Source organism: Perognathus longimembris, chromosome 5 (genome assembly GCF_023159225.1).
Source record: "Perognathus longimembris pacificus isolate PPM17 chromosome 5, ASM2315922v1, whole genome shotgun sequence".
NCBI classification, from domain to species: domain Eukaryota; kingdom Metazoa; phylum Chordata; class Mammalia; order Rodentia; family Heteromyidae; genus Perognathus; species Perognathus longimembris.
Window position 1 is genome coordinate 52562046 of NC_063165.1, and position 27209 is coordinate 52589254.

Consider the following 27209-nt stretch of genomic DNA (forward strand, 5'->3'; position numbering starts at 1 on the left):
CTCTTTTTCCTTCCTTCTTTCCTTTCTCTTGTTTACTCTTCCTTCTTTTTCCTTCTGTTTTTTAGTATGTGGACTTCAACTCACAGCCTCACATTCTCTCTCAGCTTTCTTGCTTGTGGCTGGCACTCTACCATTTAGCTGACTTTCCTCCCTAAGCTGACTTTGAATCTTGCCTCCAATTCTAGCTTCTTGCTAGTTAACTGGATCTAAGATTCTCAAGGGTTTGCCTGCCTGGGCTGGGTTTTGAACCTCTATTCTCAATCTCAGCCTCCTGGGTAGCTAAAATTAAAGCTGTGAGTCAGTGGCACATGGCAGGTTGAACTTTTTAAATAAATAAAAATATTCTATAAATATTCTAGACAGAGTTTTGCTATATAGCACAAGCTAGCCTCAAACTGGAGATCCTCCTATGAAGTTAAGTTTTATATTTGAATACCAAATGTCATTTTTGGCACCTTCCAAAAATGCTATTGATGAAATATTGAAACATAAGTTATTCTGTATGTGTATTAGTTTGTTAGAAACTAAGAATTCACCTAAATGTGGTAGAAAGTCTTTCTTATAGTAAATTTGGTACAAAAGTTACACTACTCGAAAAGGTTGCTTTGATCAACTGATGTATCTAAGGATAGTGAACGTTTAAGTTTGTAAGTTAAGTCTGTAACGTTAAGTTTGTAAGTTATCAAGAAAAGCTATACAAATTATGCAATTGAAACATAAAAGAAGGGCTGGGAATGTGGCTTAGTGGTAGAGTGCTTGCCTAGTGTGCATAAAACCCTGGATTCAATTTCTCATAACCACATAAATAGAAAAGGCTGGAAGTAGCACTGCGGTTCAAGTGGTAGAGTGCTAGGCTAGAGCAAAAGAAGCCCAGGAACAGTACCCAGGTCCTGAGTTCAAGCTCTAGGACTGACAAAACAAAACAAAAAAAACAAAACAAAAGAAAGTCCAAGTTTATAACCAAAGAATCAATATATGTAATATGCTTATATTCTTTAAAATAAAAAAGAAAAGTAACAGTATAATGCTAGTATTACTTAAAGCAGTACCATCATTTGAACCTAGGTCCTGGAGCTTGCTTAGCAGGTGAGCTATGCCTACCACTTAAGCCATGCCTACAGCTCTTTTTTTTGGGGGGGGGGGGAACGGTATACTGGGGCTTGAACTCTGGGCCTGGGTGCTGAGCTCTTCAGCTCAAGGTTAACACAATACCACCTTGAGTCACAGTGCCACTTTTGGTTTTCTGGTGGTTAATTGGAGATCAGAGTCTTATGAACTTTCCTGCCCGGGCTGGCTTTGAACCTCATTCCTCAGATCTCAGTCTCCTGAGTAGTTAGGATTACAGGTGTGAACCACTGGCAACCTGCTTACAGCTCTTTTTGTTGGTTATTTTGGAGACAAAATCTCATGGACTTTTCTGCCTGGGCTGGCTTGGAACTGTGGTCTTTTGAATCTTAGCCTTCTGAATAGCTAGAATTACAGCTAGTGAATCACTGTTACCTGCTCTCTACTGTTACTTTCTAAAGGTGCTGAAGAGATCAAGGTATAACCATAGGTTATAGAAAACAGTACGTTCTATACTTAGAGTCAAAGGTTGTATTAGGACTTGCAAAAGTTAGAGGGCTCAGATTTAACTTTTGGTTATAGTACTGAAGCATAATGTGATACAATTATAACAACAGTCATTTATGGATTACTATTTGGCATTGTGATAACTGGACAATTTTACCAGATCAACGATGTTATGCTCATTTTAAGTTGAGAAAGCTAGGAGATAAGTCTAGGCAGTTTGACTCCATCCAGAGTGTCATTGAGAGCCACTATGTTAGAATATCCTACCTAGGCATTTTCATAAACACATCCAAACTTTATAGTTGGCTCAAAAATATCCATTTAAGTATAATGTACCCATTATGCTTTTCTTTTTTTAATTCTTCTAAAATCAGTGGCAATACCTGCCTTGCAGAATTGTGAGGATTGAGTGCTTCTGCAAAAATTGTTGCTCAGGGCGATAGGTGTTGCAAAGTGGAGTATAAAGATCCTGTTTTCTGAACCCTAGCATCTTGGAAAATAGTCAAAAACTACTGAGAGAAGAGTTAGGCGGAATGGCTTCTGTGGTTTTAACAGCTGTTCCTCCACACCAAAATCTCTCTCTTACACCCATCTAAGTCCTTCCAATCCTCCCCTGACTCCTAAATGTCAGCTCTTTCAGGAAGTTGTCTCTGCTTATATAAAAAGATGTATGTGGGAGCAATTTCCAAATTAGCAAGCCATGGGACCAATAAGTGAAACATAGACTTGAAGATTGAAATTGCCCTCTCATTTCTCCTGCCTTAATTTCTTTAAACCGAAAGGAGGTGGTGGCTTGGTTACATGTTCCTTTTATAATTTCTGTTCTTGCCATCTTCAGATTTCGGCCAAAGCTGCTTTTACAGAGGAAATCTTTTCAGACCAGCAGGAGGCGGCCCCAACGCTGGCAGTTCGGCAGGGCGGGGCTGGGGAAACAGAGAGGGGGGGGGGAAGGAAACGCCGGGCGAAGCCACGTGACTTCCTTCCCAAGAAGCCTCAGCTGCCGGCCTCCCAGCAACCGCTGCATCCCGCCTAACAACGGCCGCGCATCCTGGTTGGCTGTCGGGTGCAGTTGTGGCAAGGAGGTGCCTACGGTCGCGTTGCTCATTGGCTATGATTGCCGTCGTTCAGAGGTGTTGTACGAGCGCCCGCAGGCGGTCCTGCCAGAAGCCCCTCCTATTGGCCGCCGGGTTTGTGGCTGGCTGGCTGCGGCTGTCACTCTGGGGCCGTTTCCCCGAGGCCGGCGCTCTGCTGGAGGCGGGAGGAAGAGGGGCCGGACTGGGGCCTGAAGAGCCGACGCCGTCTCCGCGGCTGCTATGACCAGCGGGCGAGGCGCCCTCCGCAGCTCAGCGCACAGCTAGTCGCGGCCGCGCGCCCGCCGAAGCCGTCCGGGTTCCCGGTGCCTCCGCTCCCGCGGCCCGCTCCGCTCTTCCAGCGCCGCCCGCCAGGTGAGGCGGACGTGGAATGAAGATGACCGTGGATTTCGAGGAGTGTCTGAAGGACTCGCCCCGCTTCAGGTAAGCGGCACAGCCGCCCGGCGCTCGGCCGGGGCTCCCCGGAGCTGCCTTGTCCCACCGCGGGGCCGTGAGGACCGGCGGGGCCCGGGAGCGAGCTTGGCCCGGCCGTCCGCGCCTTCTGACGGGGCCAGACAACCGTGGCCGCAGCTTAACACCCGACGAGGGCACCGCGGCCCCCGACTGGCCCTTCCCGAGGGACGAGGTGTGGCCGGGAGGGGGACGTCGCCGCTTCGTTCCTTTTCCGCGTCCCGGGCTTGGGGTGGAATATCCCGGAGGCGGGCGCACCTCCTTTTGGCTTGGGGGAATCAGGGTGCTGCCGTGTTCTCCCAAGTCCTTTGGCGGGCGCGCGCTTCGCCCCCTTCCTCTTCCAGGGGCTCTTCCTTTCCCTTCCTTCCGCTCCGTCTGGTTTTCCACCTCCTCTCCACCCGCTTTCCAGCGAGCGAACGTTCAGGGCAGCCTCCGTGCTCTCTCCACTTAGTTCCTCTTTGCGCTTTTCCGCCCCTTTTCCCCGGGGGTGGGGGGGTGGGAGGAAGGAGTGGGGGGGCGATCGGGGACATCTGCTTCTGCTTCTGCTTGCCTCCCCACCAGAGTGGCGCTCTGGAAAGCCCTGGCGGTTCATTTGTTCGGGAGTCGGGGAAGGGGGCCGTCACCAAGAGCGTTCCATAGACCCTAGTCTGTGACTGCTTTTCTCTCCGCTAAAGCTCTTTGAAGAAGAAAAGGCCACCGTAGGTATTTGGGCTGCAGGGTGAGGACTAGAGAAACCGGGCTTTTCTGTTTTTGAGAACGGAAGTAGGAGGGCCCTGAAGATTGCACTTAGGTTCCTCTTCCAGCAGCCTCGGCCCTGAAGGGGCCTAGATCACTGTCGGATGCTCCCAGTGGATCTGTCACATGAAGTGATCTGGTGGCATTCTGATTCACATAGACTGCCCTGCCTCCCATGTAAGAGGTGGCAATCCTCAGGAGGTCCGAAATACAGGCTCTTTCTCTTTCTAGCATTGTAGGAAACTCTTGAATTGCTTTTTTTAGAGAATGGAGTTTTCTAGGTTGTAATTTACAGTGGATTGACAGGGGTAGTGTTAGGCCTTAAAATAAAGACCTTAAGACTTCCGTTAGTGCAATTTCTTGTGAAAGCTTGTTTCAAGCGTTGTGTGTGTGTGTGTGTGTGTGTGTGTTTGCGTGTTTGCGTGCCTGCACTCATCTTCCTGCCAAGCCTGGATTGTTAATTCTGCCGTGGAACTAACTGTTCCCATGCTTATCACTGTTCATTTGATTTCCCATTCTTTCAGTGAAGAACAGGGAAGGAAGTGAAAATGTAAAACCAGGAAACTTTTTAGAGAAGTTTGAAGAACGCTTTGTCTTGGGTGGTCTTTTCTGGGTGTTAATTTTAGTTGGAACTTAGAGCTATTGCTTGGTTTGATTACTACACTTGGTTTGATTACAGTTCTTGATAATAAAGTTTTACACTTTTTATGATCAGAGTAAACTGAAGGGTTTAGGGGAACATAAATGGATTGTTTAGGATAGTCTTGCAAACTAATATCCAAGACAAAGTACAAATGAAATAATTTTTAGAGTCCCTTAGAAAGTTCTACTAATGTGGTTAGAAAGTTCTGTTAATGTGATTCAGTCGTTTATTTATTATTTTTCTTTTATTGCCAGTCCTAGGGCTTGATCTCAGGGCCTGAGCACTGTGCCAGCTCAAGGCTAGCACTCTACCACGAGTTACAGCGCCACTTCCAGCTTTTTCTGTTTATGTGGTGTTGAGGAATCGAACCTAGGGCTTCAGGCATGCTAACTGAGCCACTTTCCCAGCCCCAGCCTTTTATTTTTAAATGAATTATTGTACAGCACTTTTCTTTTTAGAGCATGTAGCTTTGTGCACCTTTGGTTTTTATATTTTAAATTTGATAAAATGTTGAGAGAAGTGATTTGGAAATACTTCTACTCATTGATGTTGGTCGCAAACTATGTGATTCTTTTGCTTTTAAATTCAGAGAATAAGTGAGTACAAAATAGTCATTAAATTATATGGTGTAGTATAGCAAACTCTTGTTTGATTGGAATGTACTATTCTATTTTAATTAAGATAGAGATTTTCAGAAGTTTTTTCTAGCATTCCAATTGTTGTCAATTTCAAACTGGTAAGCGGTACCAAAATAGCAAGAATCTCAGCATTTGAGAATAGATTCGATTGCAGAAGAGGAAAAAAATGACATGAATTTTCACTATTCATGCTCCCTATATATTTTCTATAGCCTCACTTCTCTGCAGATTTGACTAGTATGTAATGTATGTTTCAGATAGTAAATGATGCATGTTTCAGAATAGTATATGATGTATATATAATAGTATCAGCATAGTGTCGTAGTATCTGTATTGTAATATATGACATATATATGAATAGTATATGGTGTATGTATTAGAGAAACTTGACTTAAGAGTATTATGTAAGTGATGAGTGATTTATTAAAAAGCATGTCAAAATAGAAAATTTGTGAGCTGTGTGAGATGTTGCATTCCTATAATCCCAACTACTTGGGAGATTGAGGTGGTAGGATACAAAAAAAAAAAAAAAAAGGAAAGGAAAAAGGACTGATTTTGTAGTTGGATAATAAGCCAGCTGTACTTTCAGTGTTTGTCTTATTGCTCTCTCTCTCTCTCTCTCTCTCTCTCTGTCTCTCTGTCTCTCTCTGTATCTCTTGTTTCTTTCTCTGTAAGTAGTTGTACCAAAGTGGTTTCAATTCAACATGCCAATTTTTTAATTTTATTTTTTGTTGGTCTTGGGGCTTGAACACTGGGCCTGGGTACTGTCCCTGATCTCTTCAGCTCAAGGCTAGTACTCTACCACTTGAGCCACAGCACCACTTCTGGCTTTTTCTGTTTATGTGGTGCTGAAGAATTGATCCCAGGGCTTCTTTGTGCATACTAGGCAAGCACTCTACTGCTAAGCCATATTCCTAGCCCCACTTCCAGCTTTTTGATGGTTAATTAGAGATAAGAATCTCACGAACTTGCCTGCCCTTGATAGCTTTGAACCCAGATCCTCAGATCTCAGTCTTCTAAGTAGCTAGGATTACAAGCATGAGCATGACCTGGCATTGAACATATCATACGTACTCATAAATATGAGTACAGTTCATCTTGATCTACTGTGCTGTTTTTACCCTCCTATTTTTTTCTTTCACAAATGAATATTGTGGCATTTAAATTTGACATCTGGCATATCCATATAACTGCAAAAGGCAGATCTTGCTAAAGAGAAATTTACCACTGTTTGAGTTTATGACAGCTCTTTTTCCCCTGCTAAATGGGTAAGGAAGTAAAAGTATGTGTGGGGACTGGTTCAAATAAGGAGAATAAAATGTAGTTGCAACATTGTCTTTAATAATTGGAATAAACATTCTAGTGAAAGGTTATTTTGTTTTTTGCTTTTAGATTGGAGGACACACATTTCATTGTGTACTTTTATTTATTTTATTTTTATTTTTATTTTTTTGGCCAGTCCTAGGCCGTGAACTCAGGGCCTGAGCACTGTCCCTGGCTTCTTTATTGCTCAAGGCTAGCACTCTGCCACTTGAGCCACAGCGCCACTTCTAGCCATTTTCTGTATATGTGGTGCTGAGGAATCGAACCCAGGGCCTCATGTATACGAGGCAAGCACTCTTGCCACTAGGCCATATTCCCAGCCCCTCATTGTGTACTTTTAGAGTTTCTTTTTTAATTTTTCTAAACATCAGTAAAATTCGCTTAAAGGTCAAAACTTGCACTTTGAAAAATCTATAGTAGAAACTTGTACTTTGAAAAATCTATAGGACTGTGTGTCTAAGAATTTTTTGTTTTTACTGGAACTTTGCATTTTGATTGACATTCTTTGAAGTTAGATTTAGGGCACTAAATTATATGTAGTTTAGAATTTTGTAAAACTCCAACTTCTCCCAAATGCAAGGATAACAGGAATACATCATAGCTGAATCAGAATATTCTCTGTCTCTGTCTCTCTATCTCTGTCTCTGTCTCTTCCCCCCTGCCCCCCTTACTGGGACCAGCAGGGCCTGGAGTACTTGCTTAGGTTGTTTTTTTCCCCCACTCATATGTGGGGCTGTACTTACATCTCCACTTTACTGGTTATTTGAAGATAAAAGTCTTGAAGATTTGTCTGCCTAGGCTGGGTTAGAACTTCATTCCCCAGATTTCAGCATCCTGAGTAGCTAGAATTACAGGTGTGAGTGCACCTGGTATAATCCTCATTTTTAAAAAAAATATTAGAGAGGTACCAGAATATTCTGAGACATTAATGACCTTTCCTAATGATGGACATGAAAAATGATGGACCTGGGGCTGGGAATATGGCTTAGAGGTAGAGTGCCTTGCATGCCTGAAGCCCTGGGTTTGATTCCTCAGCACCACATAAACAGAAAAAGCCGGAAGTAGCACTGTGGCTCAAGTGGTAGAGTGCTAGCTTTGAGCCAAAAGGAAGCCCGGGACAGTCCTCAGGCCTGAGTCCAAGCCCTAGGACTGGCAAAGAAATAAAACAAAAATGATGGACCTGGATGTGCTTGGAAGTATGGCTCAAGAGGTAATGCCTGCCTAGGAAATGGAAGGCCCTGTGTTCAAACCCCAGTACTGGATAGATAGGTAGGTGTAGCTAGATAGGTGAATGGCTGGCTGGCTAGATAGATAGATAGGTAGATAGGACCTAGAAGTAAATTTATAGCAGCCTCACCTCCATCTGTGTCTTTTCTTTCAAGGTTTCAATTATATACATCTATGTCAGTGTGACAATAGCAAATGAAAAATTATAGAAAAAAAATTGTGTTTTTAAATTTTGCCTTTCTGAGAAGTGTGAAATCTTGTGTTGTCCTGATGAATCCCAATGGGATATGAATTATTCCTTTGTCTAACATATATATACTATATGGGCTACCTACCCATAAGTCACTGAGCTGTCTTGGTTCTCAGATGAACTGACGTTGTATTGCATTGCTGGTGTTCAGATAAGCGCAGGAGTAGAGATGTTGGCAATTTGTATATGCCAGAAGGACACTTGAAGTGCTTCAATTAAATGAAAGGTGAAAAAAATCTCCAGGTAATAGAGTATGCTGAATGTGTTAAAAAATATTTTTGGGTCAGGCACTGGTGGCTCACACTTGTAATCATAACTACTCAGGAGGCTGAGATCTGAGGATCACAGCTCAAGACCAGCCTGGTAGGAAAGGCCATGAAACTCTCATCTCCAATTAACCATCTAAAAACTGGAAGTGGAGCTGGGACTCAAAGTGATAGTGCTAGCCTTGAGCAAATAGCTCTGAATTCAAGCCTCACAACTGACAAAAAAAACAAAAACAAAAAAACCCCCCACAACTTTGTTTTTCATGTAAAATGTACTCCACAGGCACATACATGTATGGCCAGTTGATGGGGCTGTTTTAGGAACTGGGGAGGTGGGGCTCAGTTGGGGGAAGTAAGTTTCATGGGGCATGCCTTTGAAAGTTATACGTGGCCCCTGGTATGTTTTTCTTGCTCTGCTTTCTGTTCTCAAGGTGAGCAACCTTCTGCACATGCTCCTGCCACCACAATGTTCTGCTTAGGTGCCTGGGCTCAAGCAGCTTATGTATCAAACTCTGAAAACATGAGCCCAAAGAAGTCATTCCTTTAAGTTGTTTGTCAGGTATTTTGGCCACAGCAATGTGAAACTGACTGATACAGAAAACTGGTACCAGAGAACTTGGTCCATTGCTGTGACTTCACCTGATGTTCAGAAGAATTGGTTTGTGGGAACAATTTGGAAGAGCTTTGGAAATTGGGCTAGAGAAGCCCTCGGGTGTTATAAGTAGAGGTTAATAAGTGATTCTGGTGGGAGCTCAGAAGACTAGAATAATACAGACAGTGAAGACTTAAGAAGTTTCTGGTGTAATTGAGAACTGTATTGGTAATTGAACTAGTAGAGAACTTTCATACTGTGTTCTGGCAAATAATTTGCCTATATTTTGTCTGTGTTATGTGATTATGTCTATATTTTGTCTATGTTATGTGGTATGTGATGCTGAATTTAAAGGCGGTAGACTAATTAATATGGCAGGAAAGTTCAAGGCAGTCTAGCATTCACTCTGTCGTGCTTATCAGTGACTGCTTTTAGCTAGTTTTACAATGAGAATTGGGAGTGTAAATCAAAGCAGAAAGATTAGAAAAATTCAGTTTGGTCAGAAAAGCCAGTGTAAAGATGGGGCTAAAGAAGACAGTTTCTGAAGAGAGCAGTGCCAATAAAAAGAAGCCAAGTACTTTGTATTGGGGACAGTAAAAAAGATCCCTTGAAGGCATCTGAGGAATTGGCCAGACCCCAGTTATTATAGGCACAATGGCATGAAAGAGTGATCTCCTTTGTAAGACATCCCTTTAATGGAGAGTGCCTCTGGGTCACCCTGCTCACAAAGGGCAGCCTAGGACAGTGTTTACCTAGGATTCAGTTCACCTGCTGGTAGAGGCCAGTGCAGCCATGGTCCAAGGGGGCCCAGCTACTGCTTAAGCTGGTGTGTTTAATTCTAGTTTCTCTGGCATTTAGAATGCAAGAGTTGGGAGGCCATGGACTCTCCCACTCTGACTTCAGAGAACATCTGGGAGCCCAGACAATGTGTGACATCATTAATGTCCCAGAGGGAGATATGTATGAAGCTGAAATCTTAGCTGCAGTGGAGACCCCAGGCTGTTGGAGATTCTAGGAGTGTGAAATACCATCTGAGAACAGCTGAGACTGAATGGAGACAGACAGTCCAGGTGTGCTGCAGCCAGCAAGGCCATAGAGGCAGGACCCAAAGCCTCATTGGGACTTACATCGGAACACCCTGGATGCTAGACAGAACCACAAGATTCATTTGCCCTACTGGATTTTTGTCCTACTTGTTTAGGTTTAATTCTTATTTGTTATTCTCCTGTTCCTTCATTTTGGAATGGGAATGTTTTACTCTGCTATTGTGTATTTCAAGTATGTAATTTTCCTTTTTATTTTACAGGGGCTTACAGCTACAAGTTTGCCTTGAGTTTCATATGATATTTTGAGTTCGGATTTTTTTTTTTTTTTGCCATTCCTGGGGTTTTGAACAGGGCCTGGGCACTGTCCCTGAGCTTCTTTTGCTCAAGGCTAGCACTCTACCACTTGAGCACTATTGCTGGCCTTTTCTGTTTATGTGATACCGAGGAGTCGAACCCAGACCTTCATGCGTACTAGGCAAGCACTCTACCACTAAGCCACATTCCCAGCCCTTGAATTTGGACTTTTGAACAGTGTTGTTAAAGATTTTGGGGACTTTCTAAGTGAAGTAAATGCATTTTGTATTATGAGATACCCATGAGTCTTTGGAGATTAGAGGACAAATGTTATGATTTGAGTATGGAATATTCCTCATAGGCTCATGTGTTCAATGCTAGTGACATTATTTTGGAAGGTTATAGAAATGTTGGGAAGTGGGAGTCCAGCTGCAAGAAGTAGGTTCCAGGGTGTGTCTGGAGATTATCTTGATCCCGGGTCTCTCTTTCTGTCTTTTCTGCCTTCTGTTTACCTAATGTGAACCATTCCATTATGCCCTCCTTACTACAGTGGTCTGACACCTCTGAAAAGATGTAATTCTTCTTCCCTTAAGACATTCTGCTTAGCTATTTGGTATTGGTGACAAGAAAAGTAATGCATATTTTAAGAATGATTCCTGTTTCTTTGAAATTGTAAAGGTGGAATAAAGAGATTTGTACTAGTTTTGTGCCTTACCTCAGCCTGTAAAAAGTTACACACACATACATACACACACACAATTCATGCTTAATGTGCAAAAATTTTAATAATTAGTGAGTGGAAGGCATGAACAGAGAATGTGTTCTTATTGATGGAAATGTGTTAGAAAGGGTTTAGACTATAAAAATATTTAAGCAAGAGGTCCCTTGAAATGACTAACACTGTGGCCATTTATTGCAAGCAAAGGATTACATACGTGTATGTGTGTAACCATCAAGTGTATTTTGGGCTGAAAAATGCAAACCTTACTAGAGAGAGCCTGATGAAGAAACTGCTGCCACATTTTCATTTCATTTGTGTGGAAAAAGCTGAATAAGGATTCCATTCAAAGCAAATCTTCAGTGATGAAACTAGGTTCTTATAGGACAATATGCCCAACAGAATCTGCATATTAATAAAAGCATAACATGGACACCAGAACATAAAACATGAAGGTAGTAACTTCTTATTACAAAATCGAAAAGTTTTTACCCATCATAATCTATTGAAAAATTTCAACTTTTGACTTTTGTTTCTGACACCCAACTTTGACATCATCTTGATTCAGTGATCCAGGATTACCTGAAGCAGATTAATAGCCCAACACTATTTCACATGCCTGTGTCATTCATCTTAACTCCCTCCATCATGTAGGCATTGTGTCATCTCATGTCATAGTAAGAGGAAGTATGACTACAGTATGATATTTTGAGAGGTCATAACAAAATTTCTAACAGTGTATTGTAATTCTCTTATTGTGCCCAAACTGGCACTGAACTTGTGATCCTCCTGCCTAATCAGTAATACTTTTATAACTATTTTTTCCCTTTCCAATTGAGTATTTGGATCAAGCTTCACATCATGGGTTGCTTTTTCATTGCCTTTAGCCACCTGTATGTTATTGAATCAATTATGAGTTCATCCTCACTGGAACAATTTAACTGCTAAGAAAATTTTGAACTGATTTGGCACTAGGAGAGATCTCAGTTATGTCTGATTTGGGTAGGAGCTAGATATGGTTTATATTATATTAAGGATTTTTGTGGATCATTATAAGAAACAGTGGAAAACTAGATGCAACATGTTCACATCCTTGTCTTTCTAGGCAAACTATTTTAGTGTATAACAGTATGGAACAAAACAAAGATAGCCTTTGTCAGACTTCAGCACCAGATGCCTGTAACCCTAACTACTCAGGAAGCTGAGATCTAAAAATTGCAGTGTAGAGACAGCCCAGGCAGACAAATCTAAGAGAGTATTATCTTCAATTAATGAGCAAAATGCTGGAGGTAGAGGTGTGGCTCAAGTGATAGAGCACCAGCTGTAAGGAAAAAAGTGGAGTAAGAGCTTATTCAGGCCGTAGTGCACAGGGCGCAAGTGTGTGCGCGTGCACACACGATGTAGATAGATCTATCTAGATCTAGATTTGATAACTATATACCCTTGAACAAAACTGTAGCAAATTCTCAATATGAGAAAGTTAATCAGGAAATAGATATGAGAGATACTGTTATTGTTAATATTATATAGTAATGCTAAAGAGATTCTGTTCAAGATTCTTATTTGTTGAAGATCAGTAAAAATAACAGTGACTGGGATTTGAGCAAATCCCAAACAATGGAAGGGATAGGACTATAAACGAGTATGATACATTTTTGATAATTGTGGAACCTAGGTAATGGGTACATAGGAGTGTATTGTCAGTTTTCTATTTTTGTGTCTTTGATTCATTTCCTAAGAGGTCAAAAGATAATTACTACTAACTTTCATTTTTAACCCTCCCTCAAATGAACCAGAATGTTAAATTGTATATGAAATTTGTGGGATCTTTATATAATACTGTGAATATATATAACAAAAGAACTTATTTCTAAATATTTGATGGCAAAGAACTTTTAGCAGAAATTGTTTGTTTCTGAATCTCTTGAAATCAAATGTGGTAGGTATTCCACAATCTTGCTCTTACATACCAGAATGCTAGCTATGACAATAGAAAAATTCTGTACAAGTTACAAAACTGTTTAATTCAAGCCATCACTCACAATTGTAGAACACTATTGTAGAGTTTTTTTTGCTTATCAATTGGCTATTGTGTTAGTGTGTAATCTTTCCTATGATTACAACATTAATGCATTACTAGTGCTGCTTTACTGTGATTCCAGCAGATGTAAATAAACAATGGCATTTCTTTTGATTTCACTCTAGCAGCTGTGTCTTGGTCACAGGTGATGGCAGTGCTTAATGAAGTAAAAATATGACGGCAGTATTATGAAGATAGAGTTTGATCCTAAGAATCACATCTATTAAGACATATTCTTCCTATTAAGAAAAGAGAAAAAGAATGTTTTGGTTTTCATTTTGTTTATTTAATATTTCATTGATTATTTGAGAAGTCATAAGTGTAGTTAAATAGACAGTTCTTAATCAGGTATGTAAACCAAAATCATCTGGGAGGTTTTGGTTTTTTTTCAAACTACCTTTTTGTAGTCCCTGCTCCAGACCTACTGAATAAGATCTTTCAGAGGCAAGTGGGACCCAAACATAGATATTTTGAAAGTCTTTCCAGGTCATTCTTATATGAACTTGTAAGGACACTGAAAGTATCAGAATTTTTCATTAATAAGTAAAAGTAGAGAACAAGAAAGCAAAATGATTTTTTATTACTTTCCTTTTCTTTTTAACTTAATATTAGATTTAACTTAATAGTCGTAAGCAAGATAGTTTTCACTGGTTATTATAATTCTGTTCCTTCTTTTGTCCCTGTAAAACAGGTAAAATTTTCAAAATTACAATCCATGGTCATTAAAATGTTTCTAGCAAGGAAATGATGTGAAAGTATTTGTAGTTGGCTTTGTTTGTTTTGGCAGAATTGGGGTTTGAACTCAGGGCTATTTGCTTTTGCTGGTCCAGCTCTGGACCATTTCTGGTCATTCATTCCTTCATTCACGCATTTTTGTGTATTTTTTTTTTTTTTTTTTTACCAGTCCTGGGGCTTGGACTCAGGGCCTGAGCACTGTCCCTGGCCTCTTTTTTGCTCAAGGCTAGCACTCTGCCACTTGAGCCACAGCGCCACTTCTGTCCATTTTCTGTATATATGGTGCTGGGGAATTGAACTCAGGGCTTCATGTATATGAGGTGAGCACTCTTGCCACTAGACCATATCCCCAGCCCCATTCACGCAATTTTGAAAGAGTTTACAAATACCTAAAAATCAGGGGAGCAGCATAATTGCTCCCTCTGTCTCCAAATTAACATTGCAATACAAAAATTATTCCAAGTGTCACTAGTTAATAAAGTTTCATGAATTTTCTGTTATAATTTATTCTAGATTTAGTGAGAATCTTCTAAAACAAGACTATATTTTTCTGACATGATAGCGTTTTTCTTGGAAAACATACATGCTTCCTTTAGTGTTTTAAAATCAAATAGCTCTTTCTTTGATTTTTTTTTTGTTTTCTTTGTGCATTTCTTGGGGTTTGCTTTTTTAGGGAGGTACTCTACCACTTGAGCCATGCCCCCATTCTTTTTTGCTTTTGTTATCTTTTGAATAGGATCTCACTTTTTCCCAGGCTGGTCTGGATTTCAGTCCTCCAGTTTATACTTTCTTTATAGGTGGGAAGAGAAGCCCATGCCACCACACTCAGTTTTTCATTGGTTGATGTGGGAGTCTTGCAACCTTTTTATCTGGGCTGGATTTTAACCATGATCCTCCTGATCTCAGCCTTCTAAGAAGTTAGGGTTACATATGTGAAGCACATCATCCTGCCTTCATTTCTCCTCCCTTCCCCTCCCCTCCTTTCCCCATCCTGGAGCTTGTACTCAGGGCCTGGGTGCTATCCCTGACCTTATTCTTTCCTCAGAGTTAGCAATCTACCACTAAACTACACTTCTACTTTTGGCTTTTTGGTAGTTAGAGATTAGAGACTCACGGGACTGTCCTGCCTGGGCTAGCTTTGAACTGCAATCCTCAGATCTTAGCCTCCTGAGTAGCTAGGATTACAGGCACAAGCTACTCGGGTCTGGCCTGCATTTTGTTTTTGAGACATGGTTTTGCTTGCTTTTTCTGGGCTGGCTTTTAGCTCATGACCCTCTTGTCTTTACCCGCTTGTAGATGGGATTATAGGCATTCACTCCCCACATAGCCCAGCCACGATTCTCTTGTTCAACGTTGATGGCTCTAGAAATCATTCTGCCTTATATTTGAAAATATCTGTGGTCTTCTATGGGAATTTAGTTATTGACTGTGGTCAGAGGTAGGTGTATTTTTTGACCCTGATCCTGTGTGTGTGTGTTTTCAGCTCCTGATGAAGAAAGAGTAAGGCAGATATAATGAAAATTAATGAAATAATTTAAAAGGCCTTTGAATGTGTTTATGCTATAAAGTTAACACTTTCTTGTATACCAATGAGTAAATACAAAAAATTAGTGGAGAATATCTCATTTAGGTTAGTAACAAGGTAAGAAATAAAAGTGAAATAACAAAGTTTGAGGGACTTTATAAGTTATAAAACAAGGGGGAGGGGGGAATGAGAGAGGAGGTAACAAACAGTACAAGAAATGTATCCAGTGCCTAACATATGAAACTAACCTCTCTGTACATCAGTTTGACAATAAAAATTAAAAAAATAAGTATAAAACAATTGTAGAATTTAACTTGGTAAAAGGAAAATATGACTACGGAATTATACTGTTAAACATTGCAAAAGTATAAAATGACTTCTAGGTTAATGCAGTACCAATTTTCTGAAGTTTATGGCAAAGAACAAATGGGTGAGACTAGGAAAGTTTAGCAAAATAATAGCAATTGGAGCAATGTCTGCAACCAGATTTTAAAATGTATTAATGAAATAGAGATTAATCCTAGAACAGATAGATGAAAGGAAGATATTTTAAATTACCTCTGAGTAGCTGCACAAGCGAGTTATTGTTTCACAAAGCAGTTTATGAATACAGTGCATCTTGAGTAATGTCACTGTGAAAGGAGAATGTTTTAGAAAGCCAGAGACAAACTAAAGTGTATAAATTTAGTGAATGACAAAGAGGTGATTTCAGATCATAGGGAAAGGTAGAATTACCTGATATTGGAAGACAACTGCCTGTTGGAGTTGGAAACACTTGTTTCTCTAGCATCAGTTTTGAATGGAGAAAGAATTGATATTAAAAGGGAAGCTCAGCTTTCCTTCTGCTGGGATTATGGATGTGTACCACCAAGCTTGGAAAGCATAGATTCTTTTTTTTTTTTTTTGGCCAGTCCTGGGCCTTGGACTCAGGGCCTGAGCACTGTCCCTGGCTTCTTCCCGCTCAAGGCTAGCACTCTGCCACTTGAGCCACAGCGCCGCTTCTGGCCGTTTTCTGTATATGTGGGGGAATTGAACCTAGGGCCTCGTGTATCCGAGGCAGGCACTCTTGCCACTAGGCTATATCCCCAGCCCGGAAAGCATAGATTCTTAAGTTTGCTGGCAGGTTTGTATAGTAAGTGACAAAGTATAGTTTACCATAATCAAGTTTAAAATATTTTTTTTAATGTTGGAATGTGAGTTTCAGTGCAACATAATTTTATATTATTTATAATTTTCTCTATGGTTTGATTTGCAAGTCTGTCTGAAATTGATCTCAGCAGTAGGAATATACCAGAGGAAAAATACTAAATATTGTAGATTTCCAAGGAAAAAGGTGAATAAAGTATGTATGACATGCATGACACCTTTTGATCTATTTTTCTCCCACCTGTTTTTATTGTGTAAAATCTGTATAATATTTACTATTTTGAGAGTTTTTACATGTATTTTACATGGTATTAAGTATATTCATCTTGTGTAACAGTCATACCAGAAGTTTCTTAATCTTACAACATGGTTATGTTATAGCCATTAAACAATAACTCCTAATTTCTTCATATTTCCAACTGCCAACAGCCATTTTTTTTTACTTTGTTTTTGATGCTCTTCAATGTTGCAGTACATGTCAGAGTTGCCTTTTTTAAAGTTTAATGGTATTCTATTGTATGTCCATACTATATTTTGCTTATCCATTTATCTATATGTTAATGGACAATTGAATCATTTTCCATGTTTATTGTGAATAGTGGTTTGGTGAATGTGAGTTTGTTTAATATTGTTTTCTATTTTTCTGAATATACACTCCAAAATGGGATTGATGACTCATATAGTAATTCTGAGTTTTTTGAGGAATCACCATACTGTTTTTCACAGCAGATGTACAGTGTTACATTCCCACCAGGTGCCAGTGCTGTGTAGCCCAGGGAGCCTTGAACTTGCAGTCCTCCTCTCTTGGCACCCACAGTGCTAGGTTACAGATGTGCCCCACTATCTTGGTGGCTTTTTAAAAAAAAATTTTTAATAGTAGCTCTCCTGATCATACTGCAATAACAAAATACCCACAGTCTGAGCAATCTCTCTCTCTCTCTCTCTCTCTCTCTCTCTCTCTCTCTCTTTTCGCAGTTCTGGAGACTGAGAAATTGTAATCTAGATAGGCAGATTTAGTGTATGGTGAGGGCTCTCTCTCTCTGTATTTCCAAGGTTGTGTCTTATTTCAGTGCCCTCACATGGCAGAAGGTAGAAGGGCAACCAGAATACAAGAGGGTTGATGGTACCCACTTCAACCTCTTTTATAAGAGCACTGTTCATGAGATCAGAGTCTCCATGACATAATCACTTCCCAAGGCTCCACCTCCTAATACTAACATGATAGAGATCAATTTTCAGAATCAGTTATGGAGGGATATAAACATTCAAGTCATAGAAGGTGGTGGTATAGTTTTGAACTTTTTCTTAGTGATGTTGAGCATCTTTTAAAGCTTTGACGGAGAAATGTCTATTTTAGTCCTTTGCCCATTTTTTGTTTTGATTGTTTAGTTTCTTGTTGAATTAATTTTAGCAATTCTGTATGAATTCTAGGTCCCTTACCAGAGAGATATAATTTGCAAGTGTGTTTTTTCATTTTTTTGGGTTGGGTTGCCTTTTTACTCTTTTTACACATACTCTTTGAATGTGTGTGTTGGGGGAGGGGTTTTATATCTTTGTATGTGGGGGTGGGGGTGGGAGGGAGGCTAGGATTTGAAACAGGACCTGGTGCTGTCACTTGGCTTTTTTGTTCATGGCTGGTGCTCTATTATTTGAGCTATATCTCTAGTTCTTTGGTCTAGTTCTGGTTAATTGGAGAGAAGAATCTTTTGAATTTGTCTCCTCAAGCTGTCTTGGAACCTCAGTCCTCAGCTCTCAGCCTCCTGAGTAGCTAGAATGATCGTCTTGATTCACCAGCTTTTGGGTCATACCTATCTTTTCTTTTTTGCTCGTCCTGAGGCTTGAACCACTGGGCCTGGGCACTGTCCCTAAGCTCCTTTTGCTCAAGGCTAGTGCTCTACTACTTGAGCCACAAAAATACTTCTGGCCTGTTCTGTGATTTAATTGAAGATAAGAGTGTCCCTGACTTCCCTGCGCAGGTTGGCTCCTAACCTGGATCCTCAGATCTCAGCCTCCTAAGTAGCTAGGATTATAGGTGTGAGCCACTGGTGCCTGACCTATGTCTTTTTGAGGAACAAAACCTTTTAGTTTTATGCAATTTGTCTATTGTTGCATGTGCTTTATATATATTGCCAAACCAAATGTTTCTAACAGATTTTTTTTTTGTTATAAAACTGTTTGATGGAGCTCTTTCCACCTTACATCTAACAGATTTTTTTTGTATTTAGGTTTTATACTTAGGCTATGGGTCACTTTTGAGTTAACTTTTTTTTCTTCTTCTTCTTCTTCTTCTTCTTCTTCTTCTTTTTTTTTTTTTGGCTAGCACTCTACCACTTATGCACTATTTCTGGCCTTTTCTGTTTATGTGGTACTGAGGAATCAAACCCAGAACTTCATGCATGCTAGGCAAGCACTCTACCACTAAGCCACATTCCCTGCCTTGCGTTTTGTATATTCATTTTTTTGCATATGTATATTGTTTACCAGTGAGTGCCATTTGTGGAAAATGTTGTCATTTCCCCATTGAATGGTCATAGCACCTTTGCCACAAATTACAGAGTTCAGGTTAGTTCTGAACTCTGTGTCTTATTTTACTCTAGTCCATGTGTTAGTCAGTTTTCCATTTTCAAATACCTGAGAAAGTCAGCTTATAAGTAGGAGAGCTTTATTTTGGCTCATGATTTCAGAGATTTCAGACTATGACCAGTTGGCCATGGTTTTTCCCCCATCTCCTCCTCCTCTTTTATTTTTTGAAACATATATACACTGTGTAATCAACGCTAGCTTCAAACTTGTGATTTTCCTGCCCCAGCCTCCTGTTAGGATTACAGATGTGTGTCACCATATCTGACTCAGCCATGTTGCTTTTAGCCTGTGGTAGTACAGTAAGTATATCAAAACAGGAACTCAGACTGAGGGAATACTGTTCATCTGGGAAACAGAGAAAGGAAGGGGTGAGGTTTTAGTGTCTTTGAAGGACTCATCAAATGTTCTAGCTTTCTACTAAGTTTTATCTCCTAAGAATTTCATCACCTCCTAATAATGCTATGGAGTGATGATCAAACCTTGCAGCTTGAGCCCTTGTGGGGCATTTCAGATCCAAATTATAACACTGTAATTTACCTTTATTCTCTGAGTAGGACTTAGAGTGCTCTATTGGATAGAATGATCAAGGTGTCTTTATCGCCTTGTTTCTGGTCTTAGTGGAAAAGCTTTCATTTTCTTTTTTTTTTTTGATAGTACTGAGATTTGAAAGGGTCTTGTATTTGGTAGGCAGGTACTGTATCAGTTGAGCCTAAACTTATAATACTTGATTTTATTGTTGTGGCTTTTTTTTTCCCTGACAAACTCTCTCACTTTATATCCTACTCTGGCCTTAAACTCATGATCCTGCTGCTTCAGTCTCCTCAATTTCTAAGTACAAAGATTACAAGCATATGCTACCACGCCTGGTTTTACTGTGTGTTATTGATACATGGCTTTTACTATGCTGGGTTAATTCCTGTATCCCTCCTTTCCTCCTTCCCTCCCTTTCTCCTGTCTCCCCACCTTCTCTTTTTTTCCTCTCATTTTTGTGGCAGTCATGGGGCTTGAACTCAGGGCCTGGGCACTGTCTTTGAGCTTTTGTGCTCAAGGGTAGTACTCTACTTTTTGAGCCACAGCTCCACTTTCAGATTTTTGATGTGTAATTTGACTTTAGTGTCCTGGTTGTGATCATCAGGATTTTAGCCTCCTGAGTAGTTAGGATTATAGGTTTGAGCCACTATTGCTGTGTGTGTGTGTGTGTGTGTGTGTGTGTGTGTGTGTGCGCGTGCGCGCGTGTGCTGAGGCTTGATCTCAGGGCCTTACATTCTTTGCTTGGTTTTTTTCTCCAAAGGCTTGTACTCTACTGCTTGAGCTACACTTTCGTTTCCTCCTCGACTCCTAGTTTGTTAAGTTGTTTGTTTTTTTTTTTCCCCAGTCCTGGAGCTTGAACTCAGGGCCTGAGCACTGTCCCTGGCTTTTTTTTGCTCAAGGCTAGCAAGCACTCTGCCACTTGAGCCACAGCGCCACTTCTGGCCTTTTCTATATATATATGGTGCTGAGGACTTGAACCCAGGGCTTCATGTATACTAGGCAAGCACTCTTGCCACTAGGCCATATTCCCAGCCCCTTGTTAAGTATTTTTTATCATGAAAATACCTTGAATTTTTTCAGATGATATGTCTGTATCAGTTGAGATCATCATGGATTTTTCCCTTAATTTTATTAATATTATGCTATTAATTATTAAAATTTATTTTTTGATTTATCAAACTATCCTTGCATTATAGTAATAAATCCTGCTTGGTTATGGTTCTTAATCCTTTTGTTATTCTGCTAAATTTGTCTGGCTAGTATTTTATTTGAGAATTCATTGTTTCATAAGGAGCATTTGTAATTTTTGTAATATCCTTATCTGGTTTTATTATCAAGATAATTCTAGCTTTATAGATGAGTTGTTTCTTCCTCTTTAGTTTTTTGGGAAAAGTTTTAAAAGGATTGGTATCCATTCTTTAATTGCTTAGTAGATAAATATTAGGTCCAGGGCTTTTCTTTATCAAATAATCAACAAATTATTGAGTGTTGATTCTGTTTTTACCAGTTAAATGCCTATACAGCCTATGTTTTTTATGTTAGGCTGGTATAAGACTAATAAAAGGGGGACTGGTGGAGTGACTCAAGTAATAGAGTGACTGGCCTAGTAAGTGTGAGGTCCTGTGTTGAAACCCTAGTACTTCCAAAAATCCCCAAAAGTAAACTTGTAAAAGAAAAATAAAATAGGAAGTGAATATTATGAAATCTAGACAATCAGGCTTTTCAAGTATCTTTCTAGGTTGGCCAGCTTATTCATTGTTAGATGCAGTGAGTCACCAAAGGGCGGGCCAGGGACCAAGAAGAAGGAAGAATATTTTGGATAATCTCCTTCTTGGTAGGGTAACTAATTCTGGTTACCTCTTGGAACATTATATTCTGTACTCAAAATATAGCCTTGTAAAAACGAAAAATAAACTGAATATATAACCTTGGGTCTCTTAAATTAGTACTGGAAGAACTGCCCAGTGTTAGTTATCATTGCTATCTTATTCACTTTCAGATTTGTTTTCATTTGCATCTTTCTTATATAACTATGAAGCTTTTATAAAGAACTTTTCTAAATTTTAAATAACATGAGAAAAAATTAAAGCATAATATATAATCTAGTTAATGACTACTAGCTTGTATTAGGGAAAAATACATTTCTTAGGTCCTGCCCATTTCTTACTCTTGATTTTTATCCAGTTAATAGATGACATCTTAATATGTGGCACTGGGAATGACCTCCTTCAGGAGAGCCCCTGTCTCCTATAGGAGTTGACTTTATTCTGTAGGCTTAAATACTATATCATCATCAGACTATAACCCAGCCCTGTATATATACAATACATACTTCTATTTAGTATACCGTTCTTTCCATGTTAAGAGATGTCGTAACTTTCATTAGCAGTGTTAGAAGCAACATTTTAAAGTGGCCACTAGAATTGAAAACTTAATGACTTGTCTATAATATATTAACATACATAAAGTTTTCCTTATACTATAGTTTATAGTTTTTTTCTTATACTATGTGCTTTTTAAAGAAAAAGGTACATGTTTATTTGTTAAAATATAGTTTTCTGAAGGAGTTCATAGACAATTTGAATGTAGAGTTTTTATTCTGTTTATTAAGTCTGATTGCATCAGACTTGAACCTGGAAGCTTATTAAAGTCACACATTTCTCAACTCCAAAGATTTGGCCATAGTCAGTGGAATAGGACCCAGAAATGTGTAATTTTGAAATGTTTATTAGTTGGTTTGGGATGGGTAAAGTTCCCATTTATTTCAGGAGTTCCTTACTCTGGCATTCTTAGGTATTAATGCATTTTAGTGAATATTATATGCCAACATGTATTAGTTCCTTCTGGCATTAAAGACAATAGTTGACTAGTCAGGTATTTATTTATTATCAGTCATGGGGCTTGAACTCAGGGATTGGGTGCTGGCACATGCCTACATGCCTGTCATTCTTGCTCTGTGGGAGACTGAGATTAGGAGAATCATATTCCAGGACAACCCAGGCAGAAAAGTCTATGAGACTCCACTTCAACAGAAAGAAACTGGGCATAATGACACATACCTTTTATCCTAAATATGATGGCAAGCCTAAACTAGGCAGATTGCAATCTAGGCACACTTGGATAGGAAGTATGCCCCAAAATACCAACATTTAACAGGAGCTGGAGGTGGACTCAGCAGTGGAGTACCCAACAAGCAAAAGCCTTGAATTGAAACCCCAGTACCAATATATGCATACATGAATAAGATTGTCCCAACTATAGTTCTTGAAAATGTACAACATTCAAGAAGTAGCTAGATCCCTTAACTGTCCATTTGAAAGTCATTCAAGAAAACCAAACTCATAAACTGGACAAAAAAAAGGGAACATTCGTTTTCTCTCAGATGTCTGGGGCAGTAATTCTGCTATTAATATTAAACACAGCCTAACTCATACATACACAAGGACTGCTAATCTAGCTAGTTCTCTAGGACTCACATTACAGCTCAACATCTGCTTTCTCATTTTTCTATAGAATTAGTATTGATTTTATTGATTAGTATTGTATTGATACTATTACTATTTGCTAATGAATTCTCAAAATTAAAATAAACACATGTACAAGTTATTTCAAATTGATTTTAACTGGACAGATTATACTATTTTACTATATTATTACTTATTTATTATGTTATACTATTATACAAATTTATATTATTATACTATTATACAAATTTAATAAGCTTATTGTTCAACAAAAAACAAAATCATAAAGTCATTATTTTTGCTAGATAATCTAGCTACATTAACCTTAATGCAATTGTACCAACTGCATTACTGAAAAGTCAAGAATATGTATACTCGAAGTGGAAGCATGTCTCAAGTGGTAAAGCACCAGTTGTGAGCTAAAAAAAACGAGAGCAGAGAACATGAGACCCTGAGTACAAGGTACACAAATGGCAAAAAAAGTGAAAAACTTTTCTGTTCAAGCTGGCTCAAACTGTGATCCACCAAATCTCAGCCTCTTTAATAGCTAGGATTACAGAGGTGAGCCACTGGTATCTAAACTGAATTCTTTTTCTATAGTGCTTATCAGTACTGCATAGCATACTGTTTACTTTTTAAAATGTTTTTCATTTATTTCTATCTTCAGAATGGCAGCTATAGGATGGAAAGATCATTGTTTTTTATCCATCTGGTTGAAGTAATAGATTATTTGTTGTTAGAATAAAAGAAGGGAAATTTCAAGTTCTTAATTTGTCAGAATTACCCTAAGGGTAGTGGTTTTTAATTTTTATTTATTCCATGCATTTTCTCGCTTACTGAGCAGTATTTACTTGCAATCATTCGAGCAAGAAATAGATAGCTAAACAAACCATAATGTCTGTCTTTGAGACCTTTTCTCAACATGATGACTAATAATTGGGTTACTGTTGCATCAGCTAGCTAATATCAGTAATCCCAGAATTCTGTAGGCTGGGGGAGGAGAATTGAAAGTTGAAGGCCAGCCTGGGATACATATCAAAACCATATGTCCAAATAAATTAAGCAACATTAAGAGAAAAACATAAAATAGTAATGTGGATGATAAAAAGACATTAAGAGGAAATAAGTAACAACCCCAGGATCTTGAATTGGAAGAACTTAGTAAATTGCTGAATGGCAAAACCTTTTAATGAAAGTAAAACAGCTGTGTTTAGAAAAGTATTTACACAGTATTTTATCCTCATAAAACCTGAAATTTTACAAGATCTATAAATATGATATAGAAGAATACAAATTTGAGAGCCTAATAAATAGGTTCATGGTTTGAACAGCTTCTGATAATGTCATGGAGAAAACTCCAGGAGGCTGAGTTTGTGATTACTTAACCTGCTGTGATTTGTAAGGTGTTTTGTGCCCAAAGTACTTGAAAAGTATAGTGGGCAACAACCATAAAAGCAGGAATAGAGCAGGTTTCTGGATGTGATTGTTGGGAATTTTATTATTGCTTACCCCTGGATATCTCTGTACCTTGATTCCCGCCCCCCACCCCCTTCTAGTGAGACTGTATTCATAGTCCAGTCTCCTATGAAATGCTTGGTCATCCTGACAGCAATGCCAGCCACAGTGTTCTTTCCTCTTGGAAGCCTACCACAGCGATAGTACTTCTTCAGAATGGAATGATGTGGAAAGTTAGCTTAAAATGTTTTGGAGACAAATGTACTTGTGTATATGGAGTTTTAAGACAGAAAAATCTATAGCCTTTATATTTTGGGCCCAGTCAAAGTTAGGACTGAAGACAGTATTGTGTAGTAAGTTTGTAATTCTTTCTTTTCCCCTCTTAACTTTACCTTGCCTTCTTTCTCATTGTAATGATTTTACCCCTCTTAGGTGAACTAGTGTCTTCACACTGACTTAAACTTTTTTTTTAAATTTTTTTTTAGTGCAAGTCTTGGGGCTTGAACTCAGGGTCTGAGCTTCTGTCCCAGAGCTTCTTTGCTCAGTGCTAGAGCTCTGCCACTACTGGAGCCCACAGTTCTACTCCGTCTTTTTCTGTTGTTAACTGGAGATAAGAGTATTGCAAGGGCTGGGAATGGCTTAGCAGCAGAGTGCTTGCCTAGCATGCATGAAGCCCTGGATTCGATTCCTCAGCACCACATAAATGGAAAAAGCCAGAAGTGGCACTATGGCTCAAATGGTAGATTAACTAGCCTTGAGCAAAAAGAAGCCAGGGACAGTGCTCAGGCCCTGAGTCCAAGCCCCAGGACTGGCAACAACAACAAAAAAAGTATTGCAGACTTTCCTGTCCAGGCTGGCTTTGAACATAGATCTTAAACTTCAGCCTCCTAAGTAGGTAGGTAGGATTATAGGTGTGAGCCACCAGTGCCCAGCTCACAGTTTTTCTACTATGAAAACTTCAAGGGGCTATCAATCAGCTGCTTGCCACTTTTGATTTATTGATTCCAGCATAACAAACGGGCCCTTGCTTCTACCCTTTCCTGTGGCATAGCAGAATGATTCAAATCTCCCTTGTCCTCACAGTGACATTTCACTTGCTTGATGTATATTAACTCTCTGGGCAAGAAATGCAGTCTGTCACAGGAGGAGGAAGAAAGCAAATAGGTTTCTGAACTAGTATTGACTATGATGAAAAAAATAATTTCATGTCATATGATCAGAAGTGTTATTAGATTTTCCCTGTGAATAATGAATATTTATTACCTCACATGATAAAAATAACTGCATAACTACTTTCTACTATGCAGAGGAAATACTACTGGTGACCACTGAAATCAAGTTCCTACTAAGGTGAGAAGCTGGAGCCTTAGGAAGAGAGCTACAATAACCATCCTTTTGTCTCATAGTTTCTCGTTAGAAGATATTTAAGAATTTAACCTTTAAAAACATGTGATCGTCATTGATACTTGAGTAATGATTTAAGAGTGTGCTTTTCATTCACTTGTGCCATAGCCCTTTTGTCACAACCTTGTAGTATAGTTTGGTGGCATATTCAATTGTTACCATTCTCACTCTCATGGATTTGCTTTGTGTGCTCTGAATTGACAGGGGAGCACTCAAAGGAAAAAATAGTTAGGTTTAACTGCCCACTACCACCCTCTTTAAAGATCATTTTCTATTTAGGGAATGGCAGGCCATTGTTTACAGTTTTCAAAGTAGAATAAGCATGCTCAGGAGTCCAAGTATGGAGACAGAGACTCTAATCTTTTTTTCTCCCCCTAAAATGTTTAGCTTAGCAAACAGCTCAAGAAGCCCCACTATTTTTATATTCATATTTCTTGCATTTTACCATGTATATATGGAGAGTTTAGGAGACAAAAAAGAAACTTTTTAATACAATTTTTGAGGGTTTTCATGAGGAAATTTCTTTTGAAAAGTGGGTTTCTGATGTATGTCTTTTGGCAAAAGTTCAGAGGGAGCAATCTATTTTTTTCCTCTGAGTGAATCACAGTGGACTTTCTTTACTTAGCTATTTTTCTTTCTTTTGAAGAATAGTCCTGTATGGCTCAAGTTGAAGGCTGTTTAGCTAAATGAGGGGATTGGTTAGGGATGATAGTTTTCTTTCTTTTTTCTTATTTATTGTCAAAGTGATGTACAGAAAGGTTACAGTTTTATATGTTAGGCACTGGATACATTTCTTGTACTGTTACCTCCTCCTTCATTCCCCCCTCCCCCTTTCCCCTTTCCCTCTCCCCCCATGAGTTGTTCATTTGGTTTACACTAAACAGTTTTGCAAGTATTGCTTTTGTAGTCGTTTGTCTTTTTATCCTGTGTCTCTCGATTTTGATATTCCCTTTCACTTTCTAGTTCTAATACCAGTCTATACAGTTTCCAATGTACTCAGCTAAGATACAGTGATAGTGCAGGTACAACCACAGGAAGGGGATAAAAGAGGATCATCAACAATATAAGCTATGGTTTCACATGGCATGTTGAAAGTAATTACAACAGTGATATGTCACTCGTTTCTATAACATGGAGTTCATTTCACTTAGCATTATCTTATGCATTCTTGATGGATGAATACTGCCAGTTCTGAGTATCTAAATGGCTATTCAATACATAGGCAACTTTAAAAAATGTCTATTATATAAAACAAGGTATTCAAGCCAGTCATTTGATAGTTTATAGCTAGAATCCTACCTCTGGAGGCTGAGATCTGAGGATTGAGGTCTGAAGCCAGACCAGTGGTAGACCAGTCTGAGACCTCTCTTCAACCAACAAAGAGCCAGAACTGGTGTGGAGGTGTGGCTCAAGCAGTAGAGCTCCAGACATAATGCCCAGA

At 39.3% G+C, this 27209-nt stretch overlaps 1 protein-coding gene across 2 annotated transcripts in view; it reads left to right on the plus strand.

Moving 5' to 3' along the window:
- The first annotated feature begins 2783 nt into the window (after positions 1-2783).
- The window catches only part of Acap2 (ArfGAP with coiled-coil, ankyrin repeat and PH domains 2), a 115581-nt gene continuing 91155 nt past the window's right edge, over positions 2784-27209 (plus strand). The window contains exon 1 of one of the 2 annotated variants that reach the window (XM_048346907.1): positions 2784-3086. In XM_048346907.1, coding sequence (XP_048202864.1) covers positions 3034-3086 — 53 coding nt within the window. In that variant the 5' untranslated portion in view covers positions 2784-3033. The remainder of the gene's footprint in view (positions 3087-27209) is intronic. The other variant, XM_048346908.1, reaches the window with a different exon arrangement.